At 45.6% G+C, this 14,950-nt stretch overlaps 6 protein-coding genes across 6 annotated transcripts; 2 read left to right on the top strand and 4 right to left on the bottom strand. All coding sequences in view use genetic code 12, as the record gives it.

Annotated features, from left to right (window-relative positions):
• Positions 1 to 448: 448 nt before the first annotated feature.
• Positions 449 to 2,509, bottom strand: CXQ85_005362 (uncharacterized protein; the record flags this gene model as incomplete). The annotated part of the gene is made up of 1 exon (XM_025488958.1): positions 449 to 2,509. The coding sequence occupies one exon, from the start codon at positions 2,507 to 2,509 to the stop codon at positions 449 to 451; it is 2,061 nt and encodes a 686-aa protein (XP_025343274.1).
• A 2,545-nt stretch (positions 2,510 to 5,054) lies between these two features.
• Positions 5,055 to 5,954, top strand: CXQ85_005361 (diphthine methyl ester synthase; the record flags this gene model as incomplete). Its single annotated transcript, XM_025488957.1, has 1 exon — positions 5,055 to 5,954. One exon carries the CDS (start codon positions 5,055 to 5,057, stop codon positions 5,952 to 5,954), a length of 900 nt encoding a protein of 299 aa, XP_025343273.1.
• A 36-nt stretch (positions 5,955 to 5,990) lies between these two features.
• CXQ85_005360 (uncharacterized protein) lies at positions 5,991 to 7,163 on the bottom strand (the record flags this gene model as incomplete). Its single annotated transcript, XM_025488956.1, has 1 exon — positions 5,991 to 7,163. The coding sequence occupies one exon, from the start codon at positions 7,161 to 7,163 to the stop codon at positions 5,991 to 5,993; it is 1,173 nt and encodes a 390-aa protein (XP_025343272.1).
• A 1,453-nt stretch (positions 7,164 to 8,616) lies between these two features.
• CXQ85_005359 (uncharacterized protein) lies at positions 8,617 to 9,480 on the top strand (the record flags this gene model as incomplete). Its single annotated transcript, XM_025488955.1, has 1 exon — positions 8,617 to 9,480. One exon carries the CDS (start codon positions 8,617 to 8,619, stop codon positions 9,478 to 9,480), a length of 864 nt encoding a protein of 287 aa, XP_025343271.1.
• A 111-nt stretch (positions 9,481 to 9,591) lies between these two features.
• CXQ85_005358 (pepsin-like aspartic protease) lies at positions 9,592 to 10,791 on the bottom strand (the record flags this gene model as incomplete). Its single annotated transcript, XM_025488954.1, has 1 exon — positions 9,592 to 10,791. The coding sequence occupies one exon, from the start codon at positions 10,789 to 10,791 to the stop codon at positions 9,592 to 9,594; it is 1,200 nt and encodes a 399-aa protein (XP_025343270.1).
• Positions 10,792 to 11,614: 823 nt separating this feature from the next.
• Positions 11,615 to 13,669, bottom strand: CXQ85_005357 (uncharacterized protein; the record flags this gene model as incomplete). Its single annotated transcript, XM_025488953.1, has 1 exon — positions 11,615 to 13,669. One exon carries the CDS (start codon positions 13,667 to 13,669, stop codon positions 11,615 to 11,617), a length of 2,055 nt encoding a protein of 684 aa, XP_025343269.1.
• Between the last annotated feature and the right edge of the window lie 1,281 nt (positions 13,670 to 14,950).

Raw genomic sequence — 14,950 nt, 5'->3', positions numbered from 1 at the left:
TAACTACATATGTAAATGTCTTTCTCGTAAAATGAAGAGGGAGCGCCCGAAATCGGAAACGGATGCAAGCGGTTGGAGAAGTTACCGGAGCCAATGGGAATGGGCTCCTGCTGGCGTCCGTTCCGGAACTTACAACCCCAAGGGGCTCTATTGTTCTTTCTCACACTTTATATATATGTGGATCCTGATGGTTTAGATAAGTGAAAAGTCTAATTTTATGTTTTTGAGAAGAAAAGTGGTTCAAGAGAAAGTACATAAGGTCAAAGCCATAGAGGTGTTTTTGCATTGCCGCCATTACCTCAAAGTCTATCCATTCCAACGAGGTTGAGGAGTTCCAAAGTCAAGTGGTATACTACAATTTACTACCAGACAAAATGACATCTTTCATTAACATTAAGAATTAGATACAAGTTTCAATTATTGTTCAAAGAGGAAGCAACATATCCCCTTAGTTCTCCACGGAAGCTGTCTTGGGCTTGATGCCAACCAACCTCTTGAGGAAGTCCAAGATGTAATCCTTGTCGTTGTCAAAGATAACTCTGGACTTGCCACGGTCAGCAGCGGTGACACCCATTTCAGGATCAATGGCGGCATCGTCCAAGTTCTGGTCGTCGGTCAACTTGTTGTCTCTCAATAAGAGAATGAAGCAAAGCATGGGTACACAGAGACAGAGACCAACGATACACATCTTCTTCTGGACATCGGCATAGGCCAAACTGATGGCTCTTCTTGGGTCAGTACCCCAAGCGTACTTGGCAATGAAGTCGTATGGCTTCTGGTATGCCAAGGTGGCCAAAGAAGTGTCCACATTCAATTCCTCCATTCTTCCTCTGATGGTACCATACATATCCTGAGTCCAAATGGCACCTGAGATACTGCTGGACAAGGCAGAACCAATTTGGTAGAAGGATGCAAAGAGGGCGGTGACTGTTGCCATGTACTCGTGGTTGGTACATGACTGAACAGAGACAGAGACGACTCTGAAGATAAAGACCTGGGCGAAACCAACAAAACACATACCGATAGCCACACCATCACGGTAGTATTTAGCACGGTAACCATCGTTGGTACCTCTGAAGTGGACAAACAATCCCATAGCAATGAACAACATGAAGTTACCAAAGATAATAAAAGCTTTGGTTCTTCTGACCTTCGACAAGACGAAACCAAGAATAGGCATGGTTACACCTTCAACGAAGTAGTTCAAAGTAGGCGTTCTCTGAGCAACCACCTTGGAAGCGTTCATTCCGACGAGCAAAACTGGGTAAGCATAGTCGTTAGCCATACCAGTATTCAAGGTACTGAAGATACCAATAGCAAAAGCAGCCCAGATACCACGGTCCTTCATCACCTTGAATGGAACCATTGGTCTCTTGGTAATCTTGGCTTCCCAGACAATAAAGACAGGAATAAGAACAAAACCAATAACAAGAGGAACAATTGTAGAAGCTCTCAGCCACTTAGAGTTGATACCACCAGCAAGAGTCAATGGGACCAAGATGAAACCAAACACAAGAGCAGCCAAAAGACATCCAATAAAATCAACCTTCCAGAAAACAGCGTGCAAGGTCTGAACAAGACGAACACCAAAGAGCTTGGTGTGGCCCTTCAACTTACCTGCAAAAGTAGTGTCAGAGAGCATCTCCAGGTGGTATCTCTTAGCAGAAGCACTGCCCTCGATAAAGCTGTCTCTTTCCTCCTGACGGATCTGTTTCCAGGAATCAGTTCTTCTAGCCTTCATGATCAAGAAAAGGAAAAAGAGCATGTATGGCAAGCAGACCAAAGGAGTGGTGAAAGCCCACAATGCAATACCAAAGCTCCAGCTGTGTCTCTCCAAAAGAGTGGAAGTGACTTCACCAACAGACCAAGTGTTGATAATAGTCTGTAAACTCAAAACGCCAATAGCCACAAGTCTCCATCTCAAAGAAGAAGCATCAGACAAGTTGATCTGCCATAAGATTCTCATACCAGCGTTACCAAAACCGTAAAACACTGTACCGGCAGCGTACTTCTGGACATCGCTCGCCTGGGACTGGATAAGAAGACCAATGATTCTAAAGATCAAGGCCACAATGAATAACTCGAAACGACCAAAGTTATCGGACAATCTGGCGAAAAATGGCAACGAAGCAGCGGCAACCACACTTCTAATAATACCAATAGTAGACATGAGCGAATGCTGTTTGTACGAGTTTGTAGCATAACTCAGGAAGGTTCTAACGGCATCGTTCTCCATCATCATGATGTACATACCAATGAAGATAGTGAAAAAGAAGAAGCCCTTCATCCACCAGTTTGTCATCTGGGCCATGATAAGTTCCGATTTACGGATACCGAACGATTTAGCCACAATACTGGAAGTATCGGTGCCTGAGGATGCAACCGACAGAGAGTCATTGAGCTCCTTGGAACCATGGCTTTGAGTCTTCATCTCGTTCGAGTCCAGAATCTGCACCTTATCGAAATCATCAGTCTCGTTAGAGACTGGAGGTACTTTAGAGTCAGCCATGATGAACAAAGAAAAACAAAAAAAGAACCATCAACTCCAGGAAATTTTCCACCCTTTTTATACCGATCCTTTCCGGAGACCAGACATGTTCGATTTAGCCCATCAACCGCATCGCCATTGTCCTAACCCTTTTCTTAGCAAGGCTTATGCTTTATGCTTCTGCCTTATGCCTTCAGTTCATGCAGCATGCCAACAAAAGCCGAATTACGAACTGCAAATACTGAAAAGAGGTTCCCAGAAAGACGTATTCCTGCAACAGACCCTTTGCAGTGCCTTCACAGCGCCTTCTATTCATCGTGCATCAAAGGAAACATCAAACGTCAAATTGAAAAAGACATGCCTTATGTATGAAGCGCCATACACGCAAATCTTTATCAGATGGCATCAGTGAAGATTGACGTTTGCCGGGCAGGTTTCTTCATATTTTTCTTGATTTTTCAGGCTTTGACAGCGTCCTCAGCATGTGGGGTTAAACCACTCCAGCCGTGCGACCTACGAATACCCATCACCAGACGAGACCATCACTTGCACCACTTTTGGATAAAAAGCTGCTTGCTTGTTCTTACTTGCTTTTGGTCGCCCTTGGCGAGCCATTTTCCTGAAACACTATTGTCCATCCAGTGTCTGCAAAAGGTATGGCCTATGCTTGTTGGGCAATTTGCAGCCATTACGGTATATGCCAAAAGCCGTATGCTTCCTGTGCGTTCTATTTCTCCGTTGCTTTATCGCCTTTTCTCCTTCTCATGAAAACCCCATACTAAAAATCTTGTCTCTTTGCCTTGGCCAATGGAAACTCGTTCTGGGCCTCTTCATTCTTGCATATCTCTATGTGGCATTGCCGCACTCGGTATAGGTTCTTATTGTGGTGAGGATCGTGCTGGGCGGACTGTTTGGCGATGTTCCCGTGGAAATTGGGTGTTTTTTGGTATCTCTATCGACCCGCCATCGTCACTTTATACCCCTGACGTTTTTTCGCCGCCGGTAAATGACAAGTTAGGCGAGTGAAGCTCTTAAGTAGTCCACTGACAGGAGACGGGGAAACGGAGAAACGGAGTGGTCGCTTGATCTTTTAACCTTCCCTTTTCTTGGCGATCTGCTAGTACAATAGCCCGAGGATTACAATGCATATTGACGCCGCTCCAGAAACTGTCAAACGTATACCTGAGGAGAGGTTTTTGCAACTTCTGCCATTCCAGGATGGGAATTGATTTTGGGAAATTTAACCAATGGCAACTGAAAACAAGAGTCTTGGGAGTATGAGGGAGGTTTTTTGTTCCAAGAGTTTTGGCTGGATATGGCGTGGTTGGTGGTGGTTGGCTGCATTATCTGATCTTTGCAGCCATAGTGTAACGAAAAGTGGCACTTTTTTGCTTTTGCCTGGCATTTGTTTTGGCTGGTTGGGACTTTGTAAACCGTGCGTTTTGGGCCCACATCTTGACGTGTTTTCAAAGGTTATAACTCCGTGTTGGCGCCATGGCGCTTAAACCAGGGTATAGTTGCATGGACAGTAGATGTGAGTAACCGCCCATTTCTGGTTCAATGGAACCACCACAAGACGTATTCATAGTGGGCCACCAAAAGTATGCTAGTTTCTGGGCCATTTGCTTCCCTGCTACTTTGTTATCTCCATACCTGATGGTAGTCGGCCAATCACCTTCTCGTCAATGTCTCTTATTCATAAGCGAGGGGAAGGTTAGTGATACAGAGGGGTGAACTCGGGAGGTGAAGCTTTGCATGGTTCCGATTCTTGATGGGGACGACAAAGACTTTGTTACATTACGAGACTTGTGACCGACTGTGAAGTGAAAAATTCCGTTGAACGGGTGTTCTGAAGTGAGGATGAGGTTTGGTGATGAAAACTACGAATAACTGTGAGTAGACGGCAGGTTGATGAAGAGTTTTTTAAGTTAATTTAATAATTGTGAAATTTACTTCTATACATAGTACAGGCTGCTTTGTGGTGGTATTGTTGAAAGAGATGTATTACTACGCTTTTGCAGCCAAAAATACAGTTCTGCTTGTATGATAGGTATTGAAAAGAAATATGAATCTGTTCGGATACTTAATAATGTCTTTATTTTTTAAATGAAATTTGTTTGCCTTTTCCTAGACGTTGTGTGTTGATGTTTTTCTGTATGTCCTCTGGTTCACTCCAGTACCATACTTAGAGCCAATGAATGATCTCACTGAAAGACGTAAAACTACGTTCAAGAAGCAAAAGCCTTTTGAATCTCCTACAAAAAATAATTTTTCAGCCTAATTGCATTTCGCTGTTCTTCTTGTCTTCCCTCGATCCTTTGTTCTGCTAACTACGAGGAATGGCTGCAAACGCTCTTCCACGAACCAACCACACACCACAAGAACACCAAAAAACACAAAAAAGCCACTCCAACCAAATAATAACATTTTCTTCCAATTCATCCAAATACCACTTCTTTCTCTTCCCTCCTTATGGTATCTTCCATCCCCAGGCGTGCACGGTTCAAATCGTAGATAGCCATCGCTATGCTCATCGAGCTACATCTAACCCCATCTTACCACTACCATGTTGTACTTGATTGGTCTTGGCTTGTCCCACGAAACGGACATCACTGTTCGTGGTCTTGAAACAGTCAGAAAATGTGAGAGGGTTTATTTGGAAGCCTACACCTCCATCCTTATGGCTGCTGATAAGGAATCTCTTGAAAAGTTCTACGGTAAGGAGGTTATCCTAGCTGACCGTGAATTGGTTGAGAGTGGTGCCGACCAGATCCTTAAAGATGCTGATAAGGTTGACGTTGCATTTTTGGTGGTTGGTGATGTTTTTGGTGCTACCACTCACACAGACTTGGTGATCAGAGCCAATGAGCTTAACATCCCATTCGAGTCTATCCATAATGCCTCTGTGATGAACGCTGTGGGTGCTTGTGGTTTGCAGTTGTACCAGTTTGGCCAGACTGTGTCGTTGGTTTTCTTCACAGAGACCTGGAAGCCAGACTCGTTCTATACCAAGATCATGGAAAATAGAAAGATCGGTCTTCATACCTTGTTGCTCTTGGATATCAAGGTCAAGGAGCAGAGCATTGAAAACATGGCCAGAGGAAGACTCATCTATGAACCTCCAAGATACATGGACATCCTGACGGCAGCTCAGCAGTTGTTGGAGATTGAGGAAATTAGAGGTGAAAAGGCTTACACTCCAGACACTCCATGTGTGGCCGTTTCCCGTCTTGGATCTCCATCGCAGAAGTTCAAGGCTGCTTCTTTGAAGGAATTGGCTGAGTACGATGCCGGTGAGCCTTTGCATTCGTTGGTTATGTTGGGCAGACAAGTGCACGAGTTGGAATTGGAGTACTTGTACCAGTTCGTTGACGACAAAGAGAAGTTCAAGGCATTCGTGGAAGCCGATCAGGAGTTTTTCAAGCCTCCTCCATACGTTCCACCTGAGGAAAATTTCAGCGATTAATGATGGTGTATTAATAAATGTAAATAAGGTAAAGGTCTATTGTTCCTTCTTCTCGACAACTGGTTCCAAGTCGTCCCACACATTGTTTGTGATGTCCCATGCCATCCAGTCGTACCAGCCAAAGAAAGCAGGGAAGAAGGTAACCAAGTGCCACAAGGAATGGGCATCAACCAAGTCAAAGAAGATTGGAGCGAAATCGAAGATCTCAAGCGACATGCCCACAATGACAATAAAACAAAGTAAGAGCGGATAAAGCGAGTAAAGCTTAGGCGACTTGGAGTAGAAGCTGCCCATGAAAATGCGGTTTGAGCGAACGTACTCGAGGTGGTCCAACCTGATGATGTTATCGTCTTTTTCTAGGTCATAATACTTCGTATAGAGCTCGAAACAGGTCAAGCCCCAGAAGATGTTTTGCAAAATACCCACAAAGATATTAGCTTGCATGTTGTATGTGTACAGCCAGTCTGTCTCGAGACGATAAATATGGGAAGCATAAGCAGCAATGCACAAGAGTGCAAAGGAGTACTTAGCCAAGTACCTCCTTGGGAGGTAGAGCTTAAAGTACCTGAACGCAATGCCGTAGAAGCCGGTAAGAACCGTCAAACCAGCAAAGTAGTAATCAAGCTTTTCAGTAAACATCACATCTCTGATATGGAAAATTGTCAGCGAGAGCCAAGCGCCCATGGCCACCAAAGCCGCAAACCTCGTGTTTCTTAACATGCCTCGAAGGTAGGTGGCCTGTGTCTGTGGAAGCTTTTCAGCCAATGCCTTCAACTGAAAGTACCCCAAGTAGTGTGGAATAAAGTTCAAGAACGAGAACAACATCAGGGCAACCTCTTGAACACCAAAGATTCTCCAAAAAGGCCATTTCCCGTGGAACTGGTACACCTCCTCACCCTTTCTAACTCTTTCCTTCGTCACGATCTGCTGACACTGGTAGTCACAATTGGACGGACAGTCCCACAAGAGCAACTTCATAGGCAAGTTAAGCCCTCCAGAAGTAAACCTCCACAGCGGCTCGTACCGTTTATAGTCGCCAGCAGCCCTCAACGCTTCCTCAAACTGGTCCTGGAGAATGTAGTATGGGTTCAGGTAGCAAGTCAATTGCTCACACTGGTACCTACAATCACGAAAGTCGTCCAAATTGTCTCCTGGAGACGCCAGCACTGACGCAGCCACCATAAGTGATAGCACGATATGGGAAAACATGGTGGTTTGGAGTAGATGAAGATGGGTTGGTTGATCAAGAGTTGGTACGATTTTTCGCGAACGAGCAAGCTGGGAACCTTAATGCGAGAGGTGGTTAATAGAGAGCACAAAAGCTGGGTGGTGGGGAAAAGGTGGAAGAAATATAGGATGTAGTTTTGGGTGGTCGGTTTAAGAAGGCTGTATTGGTGAAAATTCGTTTCTTTGGAAAAGGGCAAGTTAGGCTTGGTGGAAGTTTAACATTGCATCGCGTATAAGGTATACTACATGGTTGCAATTTTCACTGCTAGGTGAGACAGAAAAAGAAAAGAAAGTGGTGTTCATGGAAGGGAAGGTGGGGGCTGGTCTTTTGAGGAGAGGAATGTGAAAAGGTTTAATTTGGTTGAGTTTGTATGGAGAAAAGTGGGATATGGCTCGGGTGAATGGTTGGCGGTTATCTATTTAGTGGAAGTAGAAGCCGCTGGCAGCTTATTAGTTGGATGCAAAGGAAGATTGGGCATAGTGCACTGTAACTTCTTTGGAGATGATGGTCTCTTCTTTTGCTGTTTTAAATTGCTTGTAGAACCTTTCAGTGTGATATTCTTTGGCGTCGTACTAATGGCTTGACGAACAAGGCTGTGAGCCATTGTGGAATACAAATTGAGAACACCGTTGAACTCTTGGTGTCCCTGGTAATTTTTGATTTTTAAAAATCCTTTATCAGGCCCCCACTCGAAACGATAGGCTTTATCTATCAAATGTACATGGCTCTATACCATTGGTCCAAATGCAATGATGAAGTCTCCAATTCAGCCTATTCAGACCACCATTCCATTTCTTTCTTCAAAATTTGAAATACCTGACGTCAGAATTTAAGTTAAGATTATAATTGAACCCTTTTTTTTCCCTTGAAGTATCCCAACATTTTACATCTTGCTTAATCAGACCTAACTAGCCTTACAGTCTCAAGTGCCCCCAATTACAGTAACCCTGGAAGACCAGAAGTTAACATAATAAGTCGTTCTTTTGTCTCTATAAAGCCTTTTTACTTCAAAAACCCACCCCATACTCTTTTTCACCACCTTCCTCGCCTAATCCTCAATTGGTCCAGTAGTAGAACCCATTAAACAAGCACCATCCATCTCTACAAGAAGCACCTAAAAAAAAAAAAAAAAAGAAAAAAGCCTAATCCCCAACTCCCCCAAAGAGGAGAACATCCACCCATCCACTCCATATAAATGCCTCCCACTAAAAAGCAACTCACCTCTTATCGCACCTTCTACCACTACTGTATCGAAAACGGAATATGCTACTTAAACGGCAGGAGGCCGCGATGTCCCACCAGATCTGGCCATTTTCCTGCACTCCTCTGGTCACTATCAAGGCGCTATCGGTTAGTGCCTCTTTCGTACTCCGAACACCTATAAAAGAAGGAGCTTCCCCAGGTTTTTTTTTATCAAGTGTAACTTTTTTTATCATGCCACCAACACAAACTGAAGTCTTGACTGAGCCAGCTTCTAAGGGATACGTCATGGGCGAAAGGGGTTCCCATAACATCGCTAAAGGTTTGCCCCACCCATACCCAGTGCCTAAGTTTGCAACCAAGGAAGAAGAGAGAACTTGGGCTAAACAGCATATGGCTGCCGCTTTCCGTGTTTTTGCACGTAAGGGATTTACTGAAGGCACTGCTGGTCACATTTCTTTAAGAGATCCCGTTGATCCATCTACATTCTGGTTGAACCCTTTGGCTAAACACTTTGGGCTTATTAAGGCCTCTGACTTGGTGCATATCGACGAGGAAGGTAACGTTTTGCCTGACGGTCCTCAAAGCGCTGTGAACGCTGCTGGGTTTGCTATTCACGCTGCTGTTCACAAGTACAGACCTGACGTCATGGCTGCTTGTCATACTCATTCCGTCTATGGTAAGACTTTCAGTGCCTTGGGCAGGCCCTTGGACATGATCAACCAAGACGTCTGCATGTTCTATAAGAGCCACGGTGTGTACACCGACTTCGGAGGTGTGGCGCTCGAGGAGCAGGAAGGTAAAGACATTGCCGATTCATTGGGTAACGGAAAGGGTATAATCTTGCAGAATCACGGTCTTCTTACTGTGGGCCAGACCGTTGACGAAGCCGCTTACTTGTTTTGTCTCATGGAGAGAAGCTGCCAGTGCCAGCTTATGGCTGAGGCTGCCTTGAGACCAGGCGAAAAGTTGAAGATCATTGGCGACGAGGTCGCTGCCTACACCGAATATATGACTGCTGATTCAGAAACGCTCTACACAGAGTTCCAGCCAGACATGGAGATGGAAATCAAGTACGACAGGGAGTTTTTGGATTAGCTTACAGGTGAGAAATGAAAGTAGGTAATTTATTGGAAACGAAATAATGGAAAACTGGAAAATTCGAAAGACGTGTAGTTGGCTTACCGGAAGCCTTTTACTGAAAACTTTCTAGGCTGCAACGATGTTTGAAGCAGAAGTGTACTTGGCCTGAGCGATGGAAATGGTCTGGTCAGTAAGGTCATAGTACACATATGCGCTTCTCAAGAAGACATCACCAAAGATGTATGGATCATCAGCAGTTGGTTGAGCACCCAAAGCACAGATCAGCTGGCCCTCGCCTCCAACGTTCACCACAAGGTCACTGTATGGAATAGAGATGGTGTTCTGGCCAAAGTCAAACGAAATGTGCTTGTCAGAAGGCTGATCACAGCTGACGATATAAAGACCTTGCTGTTGACCAGAAGTACCAAGAGCACTTGCCACGGCCTCAGTAAGGGCTGGAGGCCACAAGTTCCAAGAAGTACCTGAATCCAAGATGAAGTCTTCTCCTAAAGAAACGGTCTGGCCCTCAACAGAAGCAGACTTTGGAGACAAGCCTAAGCCGTATCCACTAGAAACAGAGTACTTCTGCAAGTCACCCTCAAACTTCTCGGTGTCGATACCTCCAAAGATAATGGAGCCCTTACCACTCTGCTCAGAGCCCAAGAACAAAGAGTAAGAGGCTTTTGGGGTAACGCCAGACTTCTGTAAAGCCCATGGCAAGTTGTCGTACTGCAGTTCTCCGGCCTCCTGGTTCTTGTCTGCCACGCCCAAAATACCAGTACTATCGGCATCAGCCAGATCAGCAACAGCAAACTGGAAGTTCTTAACAAGAGTCAGTCCCAGCAGGAACGAGAAGTCGTCCTTGTAGTAACTACCCTCAGCTCCAGAACCGTCCAAGTAGTTGATCGAGAAGGCTTCTTTGGTCTTGGAATCGTCAGAGGACTGGCTAGGATCGAACGTTCCACCCTGAGCATCGCTCACACTAGGGCCATAGACCCAGAGATCGGAGGAGCCAGTGTCAAGAAGAACAGTCACCTTCTCGTGTTGAGATCCCAAGTACACATCAAGAATGTAAGAGATATCTCTCTCGTTAGTGATGGTAGCAGAGGTGGCTCTCTTGGATCTCTGCTCCTTCAATGCACGAATGCTGCTGAAGTATCTCTCTGGGTGATACAAAGTAGAGTTCTTGCTGGTGTCTTTCACAATGTCGAAGTCAAGCTTCAATGGAGCAGAGTCTCTCTTAGAGAGATCAGCGCTCTCCTGTGGGAGAACCAAACCATTGACAAGAGTCAATGCAAGAGAAAAAATAGTCAATAATGGGAGCATCTTCGGTATTGTTGGGATTAACTTTTCTCGAGAAAGACAGAAACTTTGTCACTTAAGTACCCCAGATTTGTCCCAGAACAAGCCCATCCATTTGGGCGTACGGCAGCAGCCACACCGTATCACTGCTTAGCCGGCCGAACCGTACACAAAGCCACAAATCTTCGATTCAACGGTTTCATGTGTCTCCAGTGTCCCAAATGGGGTTCCCGGTTGCGTTCCTACGTCACCGCGTATGTACGCCTTCGCCCTGATAGTGGCTAGATACGAAGGGAAGGAAAGTGGTCCAAAGATATCTGTTTTTCTTGTGCCTAAATTCCATGTTCCCGATATTGTATAATTATTCCTGGATGTCTAAACTTCGCTTATGGATCTAACGACCGTTGCCAAGACCATCGTTGCATGTTTGACAGCTTCGTGCGTCGGGTATACGGAGTGGTGTACCTTTTTTTACCCTCCCATGCTCCTTCCCTATGCGAATGTTCGATCACATGGACCGTATTTGCGCTTTACTATTAACCGAACGGCTCTGATAAGAGCCTTTCTCTGGACGGCTCCAGTGGCTTGGAAGCAAGCCTCTTGTTTGCAGCCACACTTACCGATTGGCTCAAGTGGATCGAGTCCAGTGTTCTTCTGTGGAGATAAGTAAGTTAGGTTGCGTCATGAATTAGCGCAAAACAGAGCCGTTCGCTCGGTATCGGCGTCTTGATAAACTCTGGTAAGACCTACCATTGGCCACGATAACTACCACAGTTTCATTTAAACATCACATTAACTATTAAATCTTCATAACACTGTTAAGTCCGAGCGCCACGTTGTCTGGGACTTACTTTCTTCCGAAAAGCTTCTTGATAAAGTCAAGAATGTAGTCTTTATCGTTGGTAAATGCAACCTGAGACCTGCTGCGCTCAGCACCATTGGATTCCTTACCTTCGGCGAGCATTGCTTCATCGTCCAAGTTCTGGGCGTCAGCCAATCTATGGTCTCTCAATAAGAGGACCCAAACAAGAATTGGGACACAGAGACAGAGACCAGTGATGGAAAGCTTTCTTTGCACCTCTGCGTAGGCCATACTGATAGCCCTTCTTGGGTCGGTGCCCCAAGGGTGGGACTTGATGAACTTATATGGGGACTGGTAGGCAGGCTTGGCCAACGAGGTGTCAACACCCAATCTCTCCATCTGGTTGAAAATAGTCTCGTACATGTCTTGGGTCCAGATGGCACCGGAGATAGCACTACCAATAGCAGCACCGATCTGGTAGAAGGCTGCGAAAAGAGAAGTAACCATAGCCATGTACTCATGGTTAGTACAAGCCTGAATGGAAACAAACACCACTCTGTTGAAAAAGACTTGAGCAAAACCCATAAGACACATACTGATGGCCACACCGTCACGGAAGTACTTGGCACGGTAACCGTCGTTAGAACCTCTGAAGTGAACGAACAAACCCATTGCAATGAACATGACACAGTTACCGAAGACAATGAAGCCCTTGGTTCTTCTGACCTTAGTCAAGACGTAACCCAAGATAGGCATGGTGATGGCCTCAACAAAACCGTTCAATTGACCAGTACGAGTAGCGACAGTCTCAGAAGCGTTCATACCCACGAGCAATACAGGGTAAGAGTAACCGTTAGGCATGGAGGAAATCAAAGTACTGAAGATACCCACCAAGAAAGCGGCCCAAACACCTCTGTTCTTCATCACCTTGAATGGAAGCATTGGTCTCTTTGTAATCTTGGTCTCCCAAATAACGAAAAGACCAATAGAGCAGAAACCAATGACCAATGGCACAATGGTGGAGGCCTGCTGCCATTTAGAGTGAGTACCACCGGCCAAGGTCAAAGGAACCAAGATAAGACCGAAGACAACAGCGATCAAGAGACATCCGACAAAATCAACTCTCCAGAAAATGTCATAAAAGGTTTCCACAGAACGGACACCAAAGTACTTCATTTGGGCAGCCAATCTGCCTGACATGCCAGTGCTTTGGTTGATCTCGTCATCGTATCTCTTTGCCTTTTCGTTGTTGGCAATGAAAGCAGCTCTCTGTTCTTCCTTGATATGTTGCCATGCTTCAGTTCTAGAAGCCTTGATGATCAAGAAAAGGAAGAAAAGAAGGTATGGAAGGCACACAAGAGGTGTGGTGAAAGCCCACATGGCAATACCAAACTGCCAGCCGTTGTTAGCCAAAAGCGACTCCACAACTTCACCACTCGACCATGTCGTGATGATACTGGTCATACTGAGAACACCAATGGCAACAAGTCTCCACTTCAAGGTGGAAGCATCGGACAAGTTGATCTGCAACAAGATTCTCATACCTGCAACACCGAATCCATACAACACCACACCAGCAGCATACTTCTGAACATCTGTAGCCTGGGATTGAATAATAACACCGACAATTCTGAAAACAATAGCGACGAGGAACAATTCGAATCTGCCAAAAGTATCAGACATTCTAGCGTAGAAAGGCAACGAAGCAGCAGCCACTACACCACGAATGGTTGCAATAGTAGACATAAGCGAGTGCTGCTTATAAGAATCAGTAGCATAACCGGTAAACACCCTAAGAGCGTTACTTTCCATCAGGGCAATGTACATGCAGATGAAGATGGTGAAGAAGAAGAAGCCCTTGCTCCACCAGGTTGTCATCTGGCCCATGATCAACTCCGAGCGACGAACACCAAACGACTTCACAGCGGTAGCAGAATGGTCTGATTCAGTGGAGTTGGTAGAGTACGTTCTGTTCAAGTCATGGGAAGCCTCTGACTGGGCCTTCTCATCGTTAGACCTGGACTCAACGGTGTCTCTGGACTCAACGGTATCTCTGGTTTCCATATTGTGGAACCTCTCGTCGTTTCCTACCTGAGCCATGTTGTGGAGAACAAAATAAGAGAAACCATCTCCATTTATAGTGAAAATTCAGCGGGGCTTATTTAAAGCATTGGCCTTGATGAGCCTATTACTTCTTCAATGTGCCTGTGTGTGCCATGCATCCAAGCTGCATAAGCCTGTAGGAAGCCCAATATTCCAACTAACCCTGGTGTCAAAGTAGGGTGACAGGTTTGACAGGAAGTGTCAAAAATCGCCAAAAATCAGCCTTAGCGTCCCCTGGTTGCCTTCCCTTTTTGTCCCCCTCCACCTTTTCGTCTCTTTCCATCCCAACCTCATCCATCTTTTCTGTTATCTGATGCGATCAGTGATTGTTCGCATCCCCCTGTAGGGCGAAAGTTCTTGCGAGGCAGCGCGCCAAGACTTTTCAGTTTTTTTTTTTAGACGTTTTGCCGGATCGCATTTATGCCTGAAGCCTAATGAGTCTTTGTCTTTAATTTTTCACCCAATGACACTTCACCTTCCAGTATGCGCCCTGCTCGTATTGCGATCTGGCCATGGCAGAAAAGGTACAGCGCGGCTGGCAACTGGTCTCGGTTGACAGAATATAAACGCTTCTGGAGGCCTCAGTTGGGACCCAAAAGTGGTCTTTTTTGGTACCAAAATGGACCTATTTTTTCTGGCTTTCACGGTGCTCAACTTACACACTGCAGAAGTCAGCATGCTGAACGATAAATACATTTAAAGAAATTGACCCACGGAGAAACGGAGTGGTCGTTCGGCGCCGTATGCTACCACAAGAAGAAACTTCTGGGTCGCTTCAACCAAGGTCGCCTAACTTCCCTGAGCCAATGACAGCCTTACAAGCACTCCTAGCTGCCCTTGACGCCTTTTGTGGTGCCATACTTTGCTGTCAAAGCCGCTGGCGCAGACGCAAGGCAACGATCCGTGGTCATATTGGGCTAATAATATCGGCTTGACGTCGCTGTCATGGAGGTTTGACGTGGGTATGAAGAGGCGGGTTTCCGACACTGGTAGTACTGGGTAAGGTTTTGGGCGTTGATGGGCGGGCTGTAGTAAAGTGGACTTGCATTGCAACATGTGGTGTATTGTGAATCGGGGTACCGGGAGGTTTGCGGTGTGTTTCGCCAGTAAGAAAATGCAAATCAAACAGGGTATTGTTGCTTTTTTTCTTCTCCAACTTGCGCTTATTGTACTTTTTGGAGTGAGTAACATCGACGGTCAGTAGGCGCCATGAGCACTGTTTCTTGCGTTTTTCTTTTCCGGATGCCCAGCCTGGCGTCCAGGCTTGGGCTGGTTGTA

Source organism: Candidozyma haemuli (assembly GCF_002926055.2).
Source record: "Candidozyma haemuli strain B11899 chromosome Unknown J_2014730914, whole genome shotgun sequence".
Lineage (NCBI taxonomy): Eukaryota > Fungi > Ascomycota > Pichiomycetes > Serinales > Metschnikowiaceae > Candidozyma > Candidozyma haemuli.
Note: the sequence above shows the minus strand (reverse complement) of the source record. Positions and strands in the feature narration are given on the sequence as shown.